Below are 18,601 nucleotides of genomic sequence, written 5' to 3'. Positions count from 1 at the left end.
AGAAAAAAAGAAGTACATGAAGGTAAGATATATTTCATTCTCAAGTCTTTATTTTTATTCATATGTACTTGGACATGTTTTTTTAATATTTTGTTCAAATATGTATTATATATCATTCACCAAGCAAGTATAATAAAAAAAAATACCTTTGTAATTCTTAACAATGTGTTGTCATAATGTAATTTGTTCTTTCTAATAGTCAGTTTTCGGGATATAATTTAGTTTAATTATAATATTTGTTAGATTTTAAGACATGATAGTTATTTAGTATTGTTAGTACTATTGAAAAAATAATATACACATATATTACATATAGTTTTTTTTTTCTTTTGGTATAATTATTTTTTAATTGGTACATGATATTTTATTTACTCATATAATTTTTTTTTATTCAATTGGTTGCATATGAAGAGTTTGACATATGGAGCAAAATATGGTGGCGGATCTACTTGCAAAGGAAGGTGGTAGAAAGAAAAAAAAATGAAGCATAATTAAAAATTATTTTTGCTAGATCTTTTTTTTTTTTTTTACTTTGACTTGAATTAGTAACTTAAGCTACTTTTCCTAGAATTTTTTTAATTTTGATTTGTATAAATTGTCAATGTTAATCATTTGGTCTTTTATTATTCTATTTTTTTTTGTTATGAAGCATAATTAATATAAGGAAAAATTACAGAAATTCCACCTTTTAGTTTACTTATTACCATTATCCCCTATAAGTTTTACAAATCTCCAAAATCCCTCATTTTCGTGCTTCAGATTAGTGTATCTCGCGCATCAGATTAATGTATCAGCGCTTATATTATTGTATTTCACGCATCAGATTAGCGTATCATGTATAAAATGTAATGTATCTTACTTAACGATTAATGTATCTCGCGCATCAAATTAATTTAGCAGCGCTTATATTATTGTATCCGTTTGAGGGATTTCTGTAATTATAAATTTTTAAGGAATAAATTATAATTTTGCCTTAAAAGTATGTGATTTCTATAATTTACCCTTAATATAATTACCCCATTTCAATAACAAAAATATGATGAGTAGGGTTTCATTTTTATTATACTTGCAAAAAAGTAATTCAAAATAAAATATTAATTTCATGATGTCATTTTTGCGTGTGCAATAATCTGTTTTTGTCACCATTCTTTTTTGTTTGAAATGAATTTATAATTTTTATGCAGTCACCGATTATTATAATTTTTTGTTCATTTTTTGTATTTTCGCCCCTTATTTTCATTTATTTATTTTACAATAAAATCAATGCATAATTATTAATACATTTAATGTAATAAAAATGTGCATTTGAATTATTTATGACTCATATCTCTTCATCTACTTGTAACTTCTAATCTTAAATATTATTCATAACTTTTGTATGTTTCATTTTTCATAATTCTTATAAATATTTAATTAGCGTTTAAAAAATTATAATAAACAAATATAACAAGAAAGACATAATAATAAATTTAAGTCTTTTTACGATATCAGAATTTGTATAGAAAATTAGTACTCCTACAAAAGATAGAGGAAATTCAAACATATAAAATATTTTCAACGTAATACAATATATTGTTATTTCAACATATTACCTCTTATTCGATTTACTTTGCCACGGTGAATATTTTATTCTACTATATACATATAAATAGTTTGCACTTAAAAAGATGCAAAAAAATATTCTATTTTATATATTTTTTATGTATCATATCGCAGATAAAAATAATTATTAATATTATCTTATATATCCGATACTAACCTAAATATAAATATTATATTTATATAACTGTGAATAATTTCACTAGTTTATAAATATAAAAACTAAAAAAGGCAAGTGTTACCAAAATTCATGTACGAGCGTCTCTTAATTTGCCAACCTTACCATGTGCACCCATATGCCTTCCAATTCCTGTCGTGAAATTCGTTTTCCCAAAAAAAAAAAAAAAAAAACCATTATTAACTTTTAATGATTAATTCAACTAACATCCATTATTTTGCTCCTTCAATTCTTCTTCTTCCTCCTCCCAAATTCTCATTATACATATATTCTCCTAAACATTCTGCAAATTCCCCAGAAATCATGAATATATCGGAACAAAGTTTTTTCAATAAAACTACTGCTACGACGACAACGACGACTTGTTTGTTCTTTCTCTTAATTTCTTTCTCCACTACTACTATTATCTTCTCCTCCGGCGACAGGGAAGCCACCTCTGTTTTCCCGTTTATTTTTGCCGCCGCCGTTGTGGTGGCCGGATTCGTTGTTCTGGCCGTCCGGACCACTGTTGTGGCGTGGATTACGGTGGTTGTACTCCTAGCTTTCGTCGGAAAACGACGCCGTATTTTTGCAAAGGATGGGAAGAAGATTACGTCGGAGGTGGTAGTGTATGTGGTGAATGAAGTGATTAAGGAGAAGGGATTCGTTGCTATTTCTGGAGTTATGATTTTGGGATTAATCGCAACGGCGCTGTTATGAGCGCATTAATTTACTAATAACTCTCACTTAGTAATTATTAACAAATTTAAATCCACTTTTGCTATGGAGTACAGGATTTTTTTTTTTGTTCTTTCACTATGTATGAATAACAGCTTGTTCTCTTCTAACTTTGTAAATTTATTATTCGGATCTTGGGTTAAAATTTTGATTGAGCCAAGTTAAGCCAAAGTATACATCTTGTTTTTTTCTCTGAGATATTCTAGTGTTCACATTAAATCTAAGTTCATTTTCATTCTGTTTGTTTTTATAAAAAACTGGAGTTTGTCTAGGATTCATTTTTAATTGGTTAATATGGCACTCAACATTCTTATATTAGTGCATAATCATTGATATCAATACTATATTCCCAGAAAAACTTGTATGAGATTCAAAAGAATTACAAATAGACTCCTTTTTCTATTTCAAATTATTAATTAGTCCAAGATTTGAGAGAAATCAATACTCCCTCCGTCCCTTTTTAGTTGTCCACTTTAGAAATGACACACAGATTAAGGCAACAATGATTAGCACAGTAAAGTTATAATTTTACCCTTATGACAACTTTTCACTTCAAAATTACAATCACTTATTTGAATTCAAGTGAAATAAATTGGAGGGAAACAACACACTTTTACAATTTTCAAGAAATGTAAATAAGGGTATAATAGGAAAAAATTTGTTGTCCTTTCTTGATTTGTCAAAATGGACAACTAAATAGGGACAACTAAAAAAGGAAATATGGACAAGTAAATAGGGACGGAGGGAGTATAATACTGTATGGCTGTATCCTGATTCTGCAGTCGATTTGTAACAGGTAATGATGTTATGGTGCAGTCTAATTCCATTTCTTGCCAACTGATGGAAGCTGCCTCATTGGCTACTTTTGCGGTGTGGACAATATTAACCAATTACGCCGTCACTCTGGTGGATATTGAAATCCAGTCATAATCGTTTACCCTTAAATAGGTAACAATTAAATATACTTTTCATGAATAAAAGAAAGAAAAAAAAACATCTTTAAATATAGGGAAGAGAATATTTTTTTATGTTTGATTTGTTAAATATTTTATTTTAGGAAAACAACCTTCTTTAAAATAAGGAAAAAAGAAATTGTAATAAAAGTATTGAAAAAAAATCTATAAATAACATTTAGATTAATTATTTCTCCCCATATTTCAATAGACCTCACTCACTCCGAATTTCACACAATATTAATTATATATGAATATTTTGAGAATAATAGTTTTTCTCACTTACTAAAGCTTAAAAAAAAAAATCTCGTTTCTAACAATAATTGTCCATATACTATTTTTTAATGAAAAGTGCCAAATGACTAGAAAATTTAGCCAGAAAATTAAAATAAAATTACAATATTTTTTTTATTTTAAAATAAACTGATCTTTTTTCCATTTTTTAGTTAAAACGTATTAAAGTTAAAAGGATAAAAATATTTAAAAATGTAAAATAACATAGATAAAATAACATTCTGGCCAAAAAGATTTTTCCTTTTCCAATAATAATTGTTCACTTCATGAAACTAATTGATAATTTTACAATTAGTTCCTAATTTACCCTTATCATTAATTATTATCATTTCTCTATTACATTTTCAAGACATTGTATTTATTATATTCAAAGCGTGAAATATTCCCTCGTCCAACAATAGTTGTTCAACAATGCTTGTCCAATTTAAAAAATCAAGAGATAATTTACCTTCTCTGTCTATTTTACCCTTATTATTAAATTATTTATCGTCCAACACCTTTTTCAAAGCATTAAATATAATAAAGTCAATGGATAATATAGTAATGTTACCCCTATTATTTATTGTTTCTTAATGGAGTGTGTCAAGTAAGGGTGTGCATTTGGTTTTTTGGTTTGTATTTTTCGGTTTTTGGTTTTGAAGAAGTGTAACCCAATCCGAACCAAAATAAATTTGGTTTGGTTTGGTTTTTTCTCTTTTTGGTTTGAGTTTTTTTCGATTTGGTTCATCGGTTATATCAATAATTAGAAACATAACAAAATTATATATTGAATTTCTTAAATATACTTTTTAATATAAATCACAAGTAAAACGTAAAACACAAATACTTAAAAGTATATCAATTATAGATGTCCAAACATAAAAAAAAATAAAAATTAAATCATAAAGAAGATAACTAAAAAGGGACAAAATTGGTTAACTCCAACTTAATTCTAAACATACAATATATATATATATATATATATAATTCGGGTTTTTTCAGTTTTTCGATTTTCATTTTCTAAATTCGAAATCAAACCAAAAAACCAAACAAAGTAAATTATAGATCCAAAACCAAACCAAAAATCCAAAAAACTAATCCAAATTAGAATTCGGTTTGATTTGATTTGGTTTCTCGGTTTAATCCAAATAGTGCACACCCCTAGACTGTCAAGCCAATGGTGAACAACTATTGTCAGACAGAGGGAGCAGTAAGATTATCCTTCTATTAATAATTTCTCAAGAAGTGTGCAAAGTTAATAGTGAATAACTATTGTTGGACAAATGTAATATTTGTCATTTCACAAAATCAATGCATATATGACACCATTCTTCTTATTTTACCCCTGAAAATTATTAGTCTTGAAACTATGAATGTGACCAACATAGGTAAACTAAATGATTAATTCATGTTCATTGGTCAATTTAATTAATTAAAATATATTAATTTATGCTCATTTATTGAAAATTTGACTTCAATAGAATACTAAATATAGGTATAATGGTAAGGGAAGTAGAATCTAAAATGATGACATATAAATAGACACGGAGGAAATAGAAAATAATGTTCAAGAAATTTTTTTTTCTTCGCAACACATCCTAATTGTACTTTGCCATATATTATAAGAACTAAAATTATACTTTACTGTTAATAGGGGATTAAAAGTGCTGCTTCCCCTATCTTATATTTTGGCCAATTTTTAAATTATACTAATTATTTTTAAACTATAAAGTAATAATACAAAATTAATATAATATATTAAATAAATAATATAATAATTAATAATTTGTTAATTTTATATAAAAAATCATGGATAAAAAATGTAGATTTAATTAATAAAAAATAAATATATTTAATCAAATATCATGTAAATTAAAATTTATTAATAATTAGACCGTCAAAAATATTATTATTTCAAATTTTGTTAAAATAACCACGCCAACTAAACTATTCACACATACATTTTCTTAACGTAATGTATGTTAAATTATAGACATGGTTTTATTTACCATAACTTATAGGGCCATTTCGATATGTACCCGCACAACGAATTCCTGCGGTAAATAAAATTCTGACCAATCGAACATCAGTAAATTAAGGCTTTTAGTTAACTCAAAAATTTTTTTTGATCATTGTCAATCTTAAAAATCTGATTTCAATATCAAAATGGATGAAAATCTTCATTCTTATCACTGATTAAAAAAGTGTTGGAAAAATAAATTTTTGAATGTCTTTAACGTCAAATAAATAATCAATAATATTACTAGAACTATGTGTTGAATGTTATCATCTAGCCATTTGAGAGTAGTTTGTAGAAAGAGGGAAGAAGAAAGGGGAATATAACAGTGAATTGATTTAACCGACTTAGTTCATCATACACAATGAGTCACTATTTATATACAATGTCTAACTAATCAACAATAATTAATCAACCTCTAACTTACTTAACAAACTCACTAACCAGCTAATTATTTACAATACTTATTTTAACACTCCTCCTCAAGTTGGGTGATGGAATATGTCTAGCATTCCCAACTTGAACAACATATCATTATGTAGTTGTTTTCCAAGTGCTTTGGTGAAGATATCTGCCATCTGCTCCTTGCTTGCCACATATTTTGTCTTGATCATGCCTTCTTGTAACCTGTCTCTAATAAACTGATAATCTATCTCTATGTGCTTTGTACGTTCATGATACATGAGATTGGAGGCAATTTGCATTGCAGCTTTATTGTCACAGTGCAGTTCCATAGGTAATTCAACTTGTGTTCCAAGTTCCTGCAGTAAACCTTGCAGCCAAACCAGTTCTGCCACTGTTGTTGCCATACTCCTGTACTCTGCCTCTGCTGAGCTTCTTGAAACTGTGCTTTGTGTTTTTGATTTCCATGATATCAGAGAGTCACCAAGTTTGATCCCAAAACCTGTCACTGATTTTCTAGACAACAAACATGATGCCCAGTCTGCATCACAAAAAGCATTGATCATTCCTGATTTCTTACTGCTCATCAACAATCCCAAACCAGGCTGATTTTTAATGTATCTCACCACATGTAATGTTGCATCATAATGTGATTTTTTAGGAGTATGCATGAATTGACTTAGATGTTGTACATCAAAGGAAATATCAGGCTTTGTCATAGCTAGATACAATAATTTCCCAATTAGCCTTTGATACACTCTTCTATCCTCTAATTCTTCATCATCTGTAATGTTGAAACAATGATCATATTCCTGACTTGTGAGTTTCTGATTTTGTTCAAGAGGAGTTGTGGTTCCTTTTCCTCCAGCTAGACCACATTCTGACACCAATTCTAAAGCATATCTCCTTTGATTCATCAATATTCCACTCTTGGATCTTGCAAACTCAATGCCAATGAAGTACCTTAACTGTCCTAAGTCTTTTATTTTGAAGTTATGATGCAAAGTATCTTTGGCCTCTTGAATCAATCCCTCATCATTTCCAATGATCAAAATAACATCTATTTTTGTAAATAATAAATAGTCTAATTTACTTTGAGTAAAGCCTGATTGTGTAAGTGCAGTGGTGAGTTTCAAATTCCACTGTCTGCTGGCTTGCTTCAAGCCATATAATGATTTAAGCAGCCTGTAAACCTTAGTCTCCCTCTGGCTGCCGAAACCAGGTGGTAGAGTCATATAAACTTCTTCAAAGAGGTCATCTTGGAGGAAGGCATTGTATACATCCATCTGTAAAGGAGACCAATTAAACTGAGCAGCTAAGGCAATGACGCATCTTACAGTCACCATTTTTACAACATGAGAGAATGTATCATGATAATCAAGTCCCTCTTGTTGGGTGAAGCCTTTAGCCACAAGTCTGGCCTTGAGCCTTTCGACACTCCCATCAGCCTTGTACTTAACTTTGTACACCCATTTACATCCAATAGGAGTCTTACCTGCAGGCAAATCAACAATCTCCCAAGTATGGTTATCACCGAGAGCTTGAATTTCTTGGTCCATAGCCTAGATCCAACCACTATGTTGGGCAGCTTAATCAAAAGAGGAAGGCTCAGAAACAAAAGAAGAAAAAGTTGAAAGATAAGATTGATATGAAGAGTTGACAGTTGTATATGAAATAGAAGATGAAATGGGATAAGGAGTTGTGGAGGTGATGGCATAATCAATGTGCCATATAGGAGGTTTACTGATCTAGATGACCTTCTCTTAGGAATTACATGAGGAGAAATGGAAGTAGAAGGAGCAGGAACTGTATCAGGTAATAAGGAAGGTGAGGAATGTGGTGAAGAACTGGTGGAAGTAGTAGATGAAGCAGGAGAGGGGAAGCAATCATCAGTGAGATGTGGAAAAGCAGACTGTGAAGGAGGAAAGAAATAGGTATAAGATGGAGGAGCAGAATCCAAAAATGTGTATTTAGGATGTTTGAAGGGAAAAATAGATTCCCTGAAAGAAACATCCCTACTGACAAAAAAAGAACCTGAAGCAATGTTATATAGTTTTAACCTTTCTGAGTGTCAGAGTAACCCATGAACACAGATGGAATGGCTTTGGGAGAGAATTTATCTGACGGACCTGTGTTTGTGGCATAACAAAGGCAGTCAAACACTTTCAAATGATTGATGAGGGGAACTTTTTTGTGAAAGAGTTCATAAGGTGATTTGCCCCCGAAAATAGAAGAGGAAAGTCGATTGATGAGAAAGGTGGTTGTAAGTACACATTCTCCCCAAAACTTTAAGGGCACATGAGCCTGAAATCTGAGGGCTCGGGCTATCTCAAGGAGATGTCTGTGCTTTCTCTCAGCAATGCCATATTGCTGAGGAGTATGGACACAAGTGGTTTGATGAATTATACCAAGAGAAGAAAAAAGACTGTTGCATTGGGTGTTGACAAATTCAAGACCATTATCAGACCTAATTGTTTTGACAAAAGCTGAAAATTGAGTTTTAATGAGAGTTAAGAAGGCTGTAATAAAAGTAACAACTTCACTTTTGAATCGTAACAGGAAAATCCAAGTCATTAACAATAGTAAGGAAAAATCTATGACCATTATAAGTGCATTGCTTAAAAAGTCCCCAAACATCCATGTGAAGTAGTTCAAAATGGGATACAGTTTTCTTATTACTAGAGGGAAAAAAGAGTCTAGTTTGTCTCGCAAGAGGACATATAGGACAAGAAGGAAAAACTGAACTTTGCATATGAGGCTTCAGAGATGCAATCTTCTGCAGTACAATATTAGGAGCATGACCAAGTCTCTGATGCCAGATGGAAGCTACATCTGGTAAAGAAGATGATGCATGTAATGCAGAAGAATGTTGGAGAATAGTGGCAGGTGATGGTTTCTTGGTGGATGGAAGTATGTAGAGACCTTCTGCTTCCTTACCAATCCCCCTCACCTTGCCATTGCAGAGGTCCTGAAAAAAATAGAAATCAGGATAGAAACAGACACAACAATTCAATTCCTTTGTGAGTTTGGAAATGGATAATAAATTGTAAGTAAAATGAGGAAGATAAAGGACATTTTTCACTTCAGTATTGGTAAAAAGTGAAGCAGATCCAGTGTGAGTGACTAGGGTGGTTTGACCATTTAGCAAATGTACTTGGTTAGAGTTTGAAGGAAAGAGTTGGATGAAGTAGTGTATCCAAACTAGAGACCATATGATGAGTGACTCCAGTGTCCATAATCCAAGGAGTTGCATCATCACCTGTAGGAAAACAAGAATTGAGTGTACTGAATGTTGAGGAAAGGTTATGATGTATACCTGCCATGTTGGCAACAGGCTCTTGTGATGAAGATTCTTTATCAATTAATTTCATCAAATGATTGTATTGATCAACAGTAAAACATGGTGCAAGCTGAAAATGTGGAATGTTAGCAGCAGGGTTTCTTCCCATGTCAAGGCCTTCAACACAATTCACCTTATTGACCTGAGCTCTTCTATTACCCTCAGAATTTTGTACCCTATTATTAGCATAGTTCTGTCCCCTGTAGCCCCTATCATCAACACCTTTCTTCCTTTGGAACTTGTAATTTTGTGGATAGCCAATCAACCTATAACAATTAGCTCTTGTATAGTTTCTTAGATGACAGTGATCACAGTATAATCCTCCTGTGTCTGGTTGGAATTTGTTGCTTTGTACTGAAGCTAAAACAGTAGGATCATGAACATCCAATTTTTTCAAAGGCAACACATAGTTAGATATCATGCTAGACTGCATTTTTTGGCTCTCATCTTGCATTATCATATTGTAAGCTTGATTCAAGCTTGGACTAGGAATAGTCATAAGAATCTGGCTTCTCGGCTGAGCGAAGCTATCACTAAGTCCCATTAAAAACTGCATAAGTTTTTGTCTATCCATATGTTCTGCATAAACTCTATATTTGTCACATTCACATGCTGGTAAAAGAACTAGTGACACATATTCGTCCCAAAGGTTTCTTAATCTAGAATAATATTCAGAAACAGTAAAGGTACCTTGACTCATGGTGCTGATTTCACGATGCAGTTGATATATTCTAGTCAAATTACTTTTATCAAATTTTTCCTTTAGATCCTTCCAGACACTATGTGCGTTGGATGAAAACATCAATCCATTTACCAGTTCTTTCGAAACTGAATTGGTAATCCACGATAATACAAAAGCATTACACCTCTCCCACTCATGTTCTAGATCTCCTTTGTAATCAGCCTTGCAACACTTTCCATCAATGAATCCAATTTTAGTTTTTGCTAAAAGTGCTACTTTCATAGAATTACTCCAACCAGTATAGTTTTCAATACCAGTAAGCTGTTGAGAGACTAAAATGCTATCTGGAGTATCAGACGGATGAAGGTATAGAGGATTTCTGGGATGAATGTCAGTAAACTTGTGAATTTGCTCTCGATTTGGAGTATTTTGCTCCTCCGATGACACGACTGTATTCACCATTCTTCGATCTTCTCCGGTGAGCTGATTTGCAGAAAAAATCTAAGGTTGGCGTTCAACTGTTCTTCCAATTTTGCAGTGGAATTTGTGCTCTCTGTATTAGCTAGATCTCCGTAATAGCCTGTTGCTCTGATACCATGTTGAATGTTATCATCTAGCCATTTGAGAGCAGTTTGTAGAAAGAGGGAAGAAGAAAAGGGAATATAACAATGAATTGATTTAACCGACTTAGTTCATCATATACAATGAGTTACTATTTATATACAATGTCTAACTAATCAGCAGTAATTAAACAACCTCTAACTGACTTAACAAACTCACTAACCAACTAATTATTTGCAATACTTATTTTAACACTATGAATACTTTTTCACTTTAGATTTGGATCTCCACTTATATATTCATTAGGACCAAAACTGTTCATTGATTTATTTAGCCCACACATCCATTCAAGTACTAGACTTCTTAAGATAAGTTTAAAAGTAAATGACTTATTTAATTCGTTTAAATTATTATGATTTGATCACAAAGTAATTTAAAATTAAACTATATTTTAACCAAGCATAATTCATTTTAAAAAAATAATTATCAGCTTAGTTCAATTGAATCACTAACTTCAATCTGCTTTATACTTTTGCTAGATGGCTTGAATTTTCTTCTTCACCAATAATTCTCTTTTTGCTAAAGATGGAATTTTTTTATGGAATGAATTGAGGATTTCTTGTTTTCCTTTGGTGTACTTATTTAGACTTGAATCTTGGTTAATATTTGAATTTATAGTAATTTTAACTTTAAATTCTTATGGTTTTTAGCATACATGTTTTCTCTGATTTTATTTTTTTATGGTTATTTAGATTGGTGATACTTGATGTGATGATCAAAGTTGAATCTTAAGATGTAGGATGTGATAACTTAGTTCAAATTTGAGTTCTCTATTTTTGTTTCGATAATTGTCTTTCAATCGGATTTTCAGTATTGATTAATATTTTGCTTCATCTGTTTTAATTTGATATAAAAAAATTTAAAATAATTTTTTTTGAATATGTGATTTTTTAAATTAAAAATATTTAGAATATGATTTTTTTTTTAATTTCGTGCTCTTAAATATGGCATGTGAAAAAAAAATTAAAAATTTGTCAGAAAAAATAAAATGTTTTTAAAATGAATTAAAAAAAAGTAGGAGAAACAAATTAAAATAAAAGGAGTATAATCTTCACTAATTTTTAACTAAAATGTTATGCAATTATAACAAATCTTTTTCAATGAATTATATTAGTATACGTATTGATTTTTTTTTATATTAGTAGTCCATATTAGTAGATTAAAAGGGTTAAATTGAATTATAATTTAATTTATTTTTAATTAATTTTAAAATGATTTTAATCAGATCATGACCCAACTTGGTTTTTAGTTCAAATTCATTCTAACTTATCTGATTTCAGCCTAAGTTACCTATTGGACACTCTGAACTAGTATTGAAATCTCAAAATTTGATACTGTAACTTCAATAATATGATATTTAATATGGTATTTGATATATATTTAAATTTTTCTTTATTTGATTTGATGTTTATAAAAAGTTGTTGAAGTTCCCATTTTACGTGACAATTTATATCCTAAATGATATTTTTCAAGTGTTATACTTCGTAAAATATGTTTGTCTATCTATTTAACTCTATATAAATTTAAAATATTTATTAATATACATCAAAACTTGACAAGTATAAACAATAACTAACAACAAATTAAAATACACATTTATATATTATGCCTTTGTACAAATTTAAAGCTAAAATTACTAAATAAAGGCAGTGTTTGGCCATAAATATACTTGAGAAAAAAATAATCTAAAAACTAGTGTTTGGTCATATAATTTGTCATAACTTGGCAAATATATTTAACAAATATCCAAAGTTCTCAAGTTTTGATATTTGAATTTTTTTAAAAATTACCCCAAACTTTTATATTTTATTAAAACACCCATCAATTTATAGTTTTCTTCTAAATTCCATTTCTAATTTTTTGTACAAATTTTACACGGTTATATACATATTTTATACAATTTTTATATGAACTTGATCTATGAAGTCACTTTGAATTACAAGTAGTAATATTTTTTCATGTACAAATCAATAGTATTTTCCTTTTGTATTCTTCCTTTTTTTTTTAGTTTCATAAGTATTAATTATGTTCGTTGTCATGACTTTTTACAGAACATTTTCATTATAAAATTATAATACAAACTCATGTGTATTTTTAATAAATTTTAAAACTAATAGTATAAATTTATTTTAAAAAAATAAATATTTCTTTTAAAATCTATGACATGTCAAAATTATTTAAAAAGTTTTCGATTTTACTACGTCATACCATGTTCATTCCTCGGCCACACTCTATATATCATGTTCTCGCAAAAACAGATTGTTATCCGTTCGGATGTGACATAGAAGACTTTTTAGTTCCTTAGCGCAGTGGATTTCTTTGGAAGCAAGAAATAAATTTTAATAATAAAAAAAGGCCAAAGAAATATCGGAGCTTGTCCACAAAAGGTAGTATAAAAAGCGATAGTTCTACACAAAACGTTTGTGTTTTCCAGTGAGAGAAGCGCGGCTTACGGTTACGCGTGGATTCATTGCGTGAGATTACTATCTTCTTCTTCTCCTGCTTCTGTTTCACCGTTTTTATCGCTCTATACTCTGTTGAATTGTTCTTCTTCAATTTCTAGGGTTAGGGTTTTGTTATCATCTGTTTTATATCGTATCTATATACTGATTTCGTACTTAAAAAGGTTCTGCGGGCTTACCTGGAACGATAATCTCTACTCGATTGTATACTGAAATCTCACTCTACCTAGCCATGGCTATGGAGTCATCTATTGTGATCAAGGTTAGATTTTCTGTTTTTTTTTGTTATTTATAAATTTGTCACCTTTTTTTGTTGCTAATTTATGTTACTTAGTTTCGAATTTGATGTAATGTTTGTTTAAGTGCTAAATATATGAGAACTTTACGATTATTTGTGCTTATCCAGTTTTAAGAATTGCTGTTTATTCAAAGTCATTCTACTTTACACATGCAAAATATTTATTTTTTTTTTGTAGAAATTTGTTGTTGGTAGAGTTAGATTTTAGGACTTTTTCTGTCTTCCCGTGTTGATTTGGGCTGGGCGAATTGTTTCTTGTTTTTTTTTTTGGTGGAATTGAATCCCATGTATAATTTTAAGTTTTGCGGGTGGTGGAACTTTCAATTTTGTAAGGACTATTTACATTTCTATACATCATAGTAGTTTTTTGAGAACATGAATTTCTTGTTATGTGTTCTTTATATTTGATAACCGTGTACCCGAGCATCCTACCAAGCTCAGGGAGCAGGTAACGCTGTCTGCTAAGACTGAGGACAAATTAGAGGAAATAACTAAATGTTTTTGCTTCCGCTAGGAGTTGAATATGAGACATCAGAACCTACTTTATTGACCACTGGTTTTTCAACTTGTGAAATGATAATTTTTGCTGAGCTATGACAGAGCTTCTGAGTTGGGTTTGGGGTTACCTCTCTTTTGTGTGGCCTACTTTATCACCTTTCATTATTTGCAGGTCAAGTATGAAGAGACACTCAGACGGTTCAATGCTTGTGTCATCAATGAGAAACTTGATCTTGACATTGGTGGATTGAGAGACAAGATTATTCAACTTTTCAATTTCGCTCATGATGCTGAACTCACACTAACATATATCGATGAGGATGGGGATGTAGTCACACTTGTTGATGATGAGGATCTGCAGGATGTAATGAGGCAGGACCTGAATCCCTTGAGAATATCTGCGAGGTTGAATGCTGGCGAAAGAAGCGGCAGAGCTTCAGCTAGATCTAGTGGAAATTCTACCCCTTTACGATCACCTCGGGTCCAGCCTCCATTCCTAAACTTGAATTCCCGTGTTTCTGACGTTCTCAAGTACATTCCAGAACCTCTGCGTGAATCTGTGATGAAGGTCTGTTCTGATATGACTGCATCGGCCTCATCCTCTGCTCCCATCCTTGCTGAGCTTGTTGATGCTATGTCTGAGATGGGGCTATCTTACTACCAAAATCAGGCTTCAGGGTCTCAGCCTGTCAAAGAAGCTGGCTCCTGTAGTGGCATATCTAAAGGAAATACTATGAGTGCTGATGGGGGATGCCAAATGTCAAAATTGGAGAGTCATCCCCAAAGAAGAATGGGCCTCTCACAGCATTACATGGTGAACCAAAACCTAAGGCCTCCAATGAAGCCGTAGATGCCTCAGTCAAGCTAGTATCTAAATCAGAAACTTTGGAAGGTGATCGAACTGAAGCTCTGTCATCATCATTCAAAGGTTCTAAAGCTCAGACTTCGCTGGTAAACAGTTTGGAGAAGGATAAGAAATTTGATGTTCGCAGTCTTGACGGAAGGACTATTGGCTATACATATGTGAGAAACTTGCCTATTCCACCAGAAAAGACTTCTGATGAGCAGCCCAGCAAGGGACATCCAGTAGCTAAGCCGGTTGATTTGGGTGGCTCTGCAAGTTCTAGTAAAGTGAAACAATGCAACTGGGATTCCCCTAGTGCAGATTCCAGTGGCAGTTCAATCAACATGCCTTATGATGGCTTCACTCCTTCACATCTAGTTCACCTGAACACCGTAAATGTTAATGATTCCCATAATGCAGGTTCCAGTGGCAGTTCAATGAAGATGCCGTATGATGGCTTCAGACCTGCTGTACGTCATCTATCTCCACTGATTCCTGTGAATGCGTGTCCGTTTTCTGGGGTGCCAACAGTAAATAACCCTATTCCACCTCAGAACTTCTCTTTTGAGGTCCCACTTAAAAGGAGCCATAATCACAGTGATGGGACTGGGACTATTTTCCATAAAGGTGTTCGCTGTGATGGTTGTGGGGTTCATCCGATAACTGGACCTAGGTTCATATCTAAAGTGTAAGGACCCTGTTATTGTATTTATTTGTTGTTTTTATCTGAGCTGACATTAGATGATATAGCCATCCTATGCTCATGTAGGAAGGAGAACTATGATCTCTGCAGCATATGTTTTGCTGAAATGGGAAATGATGCTGATTACATCAGAATGGATCGTCCTCTAACTTACCCGAATCCCTGGTCTTTCAAGGGTTTACATGATCTGGTAAATGAGTCATTTGCCCAAATTCTCATGGAATCTCTCTCTTTTTCTCCTCTATTAACTCCTATCGTTTGTGGCGTCTTACAGCATGGGAGGTTGCGTCCCCGTCCCCCAACTGTCCCACAAATCATTCGAGGCTTTGGGTTGAAAGCAGGTCGGCCGAAGCTGGACAGCCGCTTCATACAGGATGTCAATGTCCTGGATGGAACCATCATGGCCCCCTTGACTCAATTTACCAAGATCTGGAGAATGAAGAACAATGGTAATCTCGTTTGGCCTCAAGGAACTCAACTCGTTTGGATTGGCGGTGATAAATTAAGTGATAGATTCTCTGTTGAATTAGAGGTGAGAAATTCTACGAGAAATTAGTTTCTTGTGCTTGTAATTCCTTGTTGTTGACAGTTGCTGAACAATTACTCTGGGAAGTTTTCACGATCTGGTGTCATATGCATTGCAGATATCTACAGCTGGCTTGGCTGTTGACCAGGAACTTGATGTGGCGGTTGATTTTACTGCTCCTGAGCATCCTGGCAGGTACATATCCTACTGGAGGTTGGCTTCGGCTTCAGGACAGAAATTTGGCCAGCGTGTATGGGTGCTTATCCAGGTCAGTGAGTTTTGGTTGCCTTGATATCCTTGATGTTGATCTAATTTTGATATTAAGAATGTCCCGTCCTTGTTCATGCAGGTTGATGCTTTATTATGCCTGCCAAAAAAGGGGTTGGTCCATGAAGCTTTTCAGGGGTTAAACTTGAATTTACCGCCTGCCGGCAGTGGTGTGTCTGGACCTGATATTATAAATGTGAATTCAGAACCTCAGAATGTCCTTCCTGAGCCTAAGAGCTCCAGCACAATGGAGTTGGTTGATTCAGTGGCTGAAGTAAACCAAAACAAGGAGCAGGAGGCAAAGTTTCCAATTAATGATAGCTTGTTAGTTGGTTTTGGTGACAAGTCAAGTTCTCCATCTGCTTCTGGTTCACCAATTTCATATCCAGTTATTGATTTAGCTGAGAAACCATCAGCGGACTCTTCCATGCAACCATCAGCTGCTGTAGCTATGCAGACACCGCTCCAGGATGCTAGAGGAAATTTCGAAGTTGAGATGTCTCTCCTCCAGGAGTTGGAGGAAATGGGTTTCAAGCAGGTAGATCTGAACAAAGAGATCTTGAGGAAGAATGAGTATGATTTGGAACAGTCAGTTGATGATCTCTGTGGTGTTGCTGAGTGGGATCCTATCCTTGAAGAGCTGAAGGAGATGGTAGGTTAATTTAGACGTCAAAGATAATTTTCCTCCTGTTTCTTGTGCAAGAAATAATTCCCCTAGGTCGACTATAAGCAATTTTGTGAATGCAGGGTTTTTGTGACAAGGAAATGAACAAGAAGCTGCTGAAGAAGAACAACGGAAGCATCAAGCGTGTTGTGATGGATCTTATTGCTGGAGAGCAGTAGAAGATATATATGTATGTCCTATCGTGTGATGGATATAGTTTGGTTATGAATAAATGGTAGGATGCTACTGTGTGTCTACTATGTTTTGGCTACTGCTCGTCGACTATGATTCGACAAACTCCTTTAAGTTATGTCATTACTTGAACTAGCTATGTAATATAATACTCTATGGTAGTAGTCGTATCTGGAAACATGTGGTATGTAGTTTTTTAATGAATATGAATGTTCTTCCTAATAGCCACCAAGAGAATTTTTACCTTCCTGTTAAAAAGAGTAAGGCATCTATCTAATATCTAACCATCATGAACACTAAGCTATGTATTCGTATTGCGCGGTCTTGCTACTTCTGCCCTATGCCCTTGCCTACGATTGAGCATTCTCAAATCAAGGTAGAAGAAATGAATTAATCACTTAACTCTTCTACAATCCTAAAACAATTATACCACACATGCTTGAAATAAGAGACTAATTTTGCCTTTCTTTGAAAAGATGGGCAACATTAGGATGGGAGTTTACTGAGTTAATATCTCCCCGGACATTCAACTAAGGAGTTTTTATCATAGAAAAATCACTTAGTTTTCTTTTTTACTTCAAAAGTGACTTTTGGAGTAAACATGAAAATTGAGCAACTTTCTGCAATAAAGCTCCTTTCCTGAGTAACCATGGAAGATATTAGGTGTGTATATGATCAGGTTGGTTCGGATATTTTAAATATCAAACCACACCATTTGTGTAAAAAAAATTTAAATTTATAAATCAAACCAAACTAATAAAATTTGAGTTTTTTCGGGTTTTTCAACCTCGGGTTGGTTCGAGAGTTTTTCAAATATCAAACCAAATTATTGTGTCAAATATTTAAATCAAACCAAACTGATAAACCTCAGATTTTTTCAGGTTTTTGGATTTTTCCGGTAAAGTATGCATACAAACAAATAATAACTGATGCTCCAAATATTTTTTCAGTCCAATCAAAATAGAACTAAGGTGTTTCTTAAAAAAAATAACACAAAATATGAGATGAGTGATGACACTAAAATATTCAATAAAAAATAATAATGAAATCATCATATAAAATAAATATTGCAAAGTCATAATGAAAATGATCATAATTTAAAAGTACTAAATCATGCTAAAATAAATCTAATAAGTATTAGTTACATAATTAAATATTAAAGAAAAATTAAAATTAAATTATGTATTTTAAATGTCTAAACCAATGTAAAACTAAAGAACAAATATTCAACATTATTGTCATTTTTAGTGTTGAATTAATTTATTTTGTTAGCATAGTATTGATTTGATTTCGAATTGAGCTTTATTAGAGTTACTAATATCTATGGACTATAACCTTTATTGAACTATTCAAAATTCTAAGTCT

The 18,601-nt window shown here is 32.4% G+C and overlaps 3 protein-coding genes across 3 annotated transcripts; 2 read left to right on the top strand and 1 right to left on the bottom strand.

Moving 5' to 3' along the window:
* Positions 1-2,040: 2,040 nt before the first annotated feature.
* LOC125831308 (uncharacterized) lies at positions 2,041-2,665 on the top strand. Its single transcript, XM_049510506.1, has one exon. It carries the CDS (start codon positions 2,081-2,083, stop codon positions 2,474-2,476), a length of 396 nt encoding a protein of 131 aa, XP_049366463.1. The 5' UTR covers positions 2,041-2,080; the 3' UTR covers positions 2,477-2,665.
* A 6,013-nt stretch (positions 2,666-8,678) lies between these two features.
* LOC125831082 (uncharacterized) lies at positions 8,679-10,623 on the bottom strand. Its single transcript, XM_049510273.1, has 3 exons — positions 9,456-10,623; positions 9,349-9,398; positions 8,679-9,107 (listed from the first exon to the last, which is right to left on the bottom strand). The coding sequence occupies exons 1-3, from the start codon at positions 10,621-10,623 to the stop codon at positions 8,679-8,681; spliced, it is 1,647 nt and encodes a 548-aa protein (XP_049366230.1).
* A 2,612-nt stretch (positions 10,624-13,235) lies between these two features.
* On the top strand, positions 13,236-17,454 carry LOC125830897 (protein JOKA2). Its single transcript, XM_049510076.1, is given in 8 exon segments — positions 13,236-13,506; positions 14,213-14,789; positions 14,792-15,572; positions 15,654-15,777; positions 15,862-16,119; positions 16,232-16,381; positions 16,463-17,032; positions 17,128-17,454. Coding segments are annotated over 8 exon segments (2,586 nt in total). The 5' UTR covers positions 13,236-13,476; the 3' UTR covers positions 17,224-17,454.
* The last annotated feature ends 1,147 nt before the right edge of the window (positions 17,455-18,601 follow it).

The sequence above is a fragment of the Solanum verrucosum genome, unplaced genomic scaffold (assembly GCF_900185275.1).
Source record: "Solanum verrucosum unplaced genomic scaffold, falcon-dt-bn FXZP01000049.1, whole genome shotgun sequence".
NCBI classification, from domain to species: Eukaryota; Viridiplantae; Streptophyta; class Magnoliopsida; order Solanales; family Solanaceae; genus Solanum; species Solanum verrucosum.
Note: the sequence above shows the minus strand (reverse complement) of the source record. Positions and strands in the feature narration are given on the sequence as shown.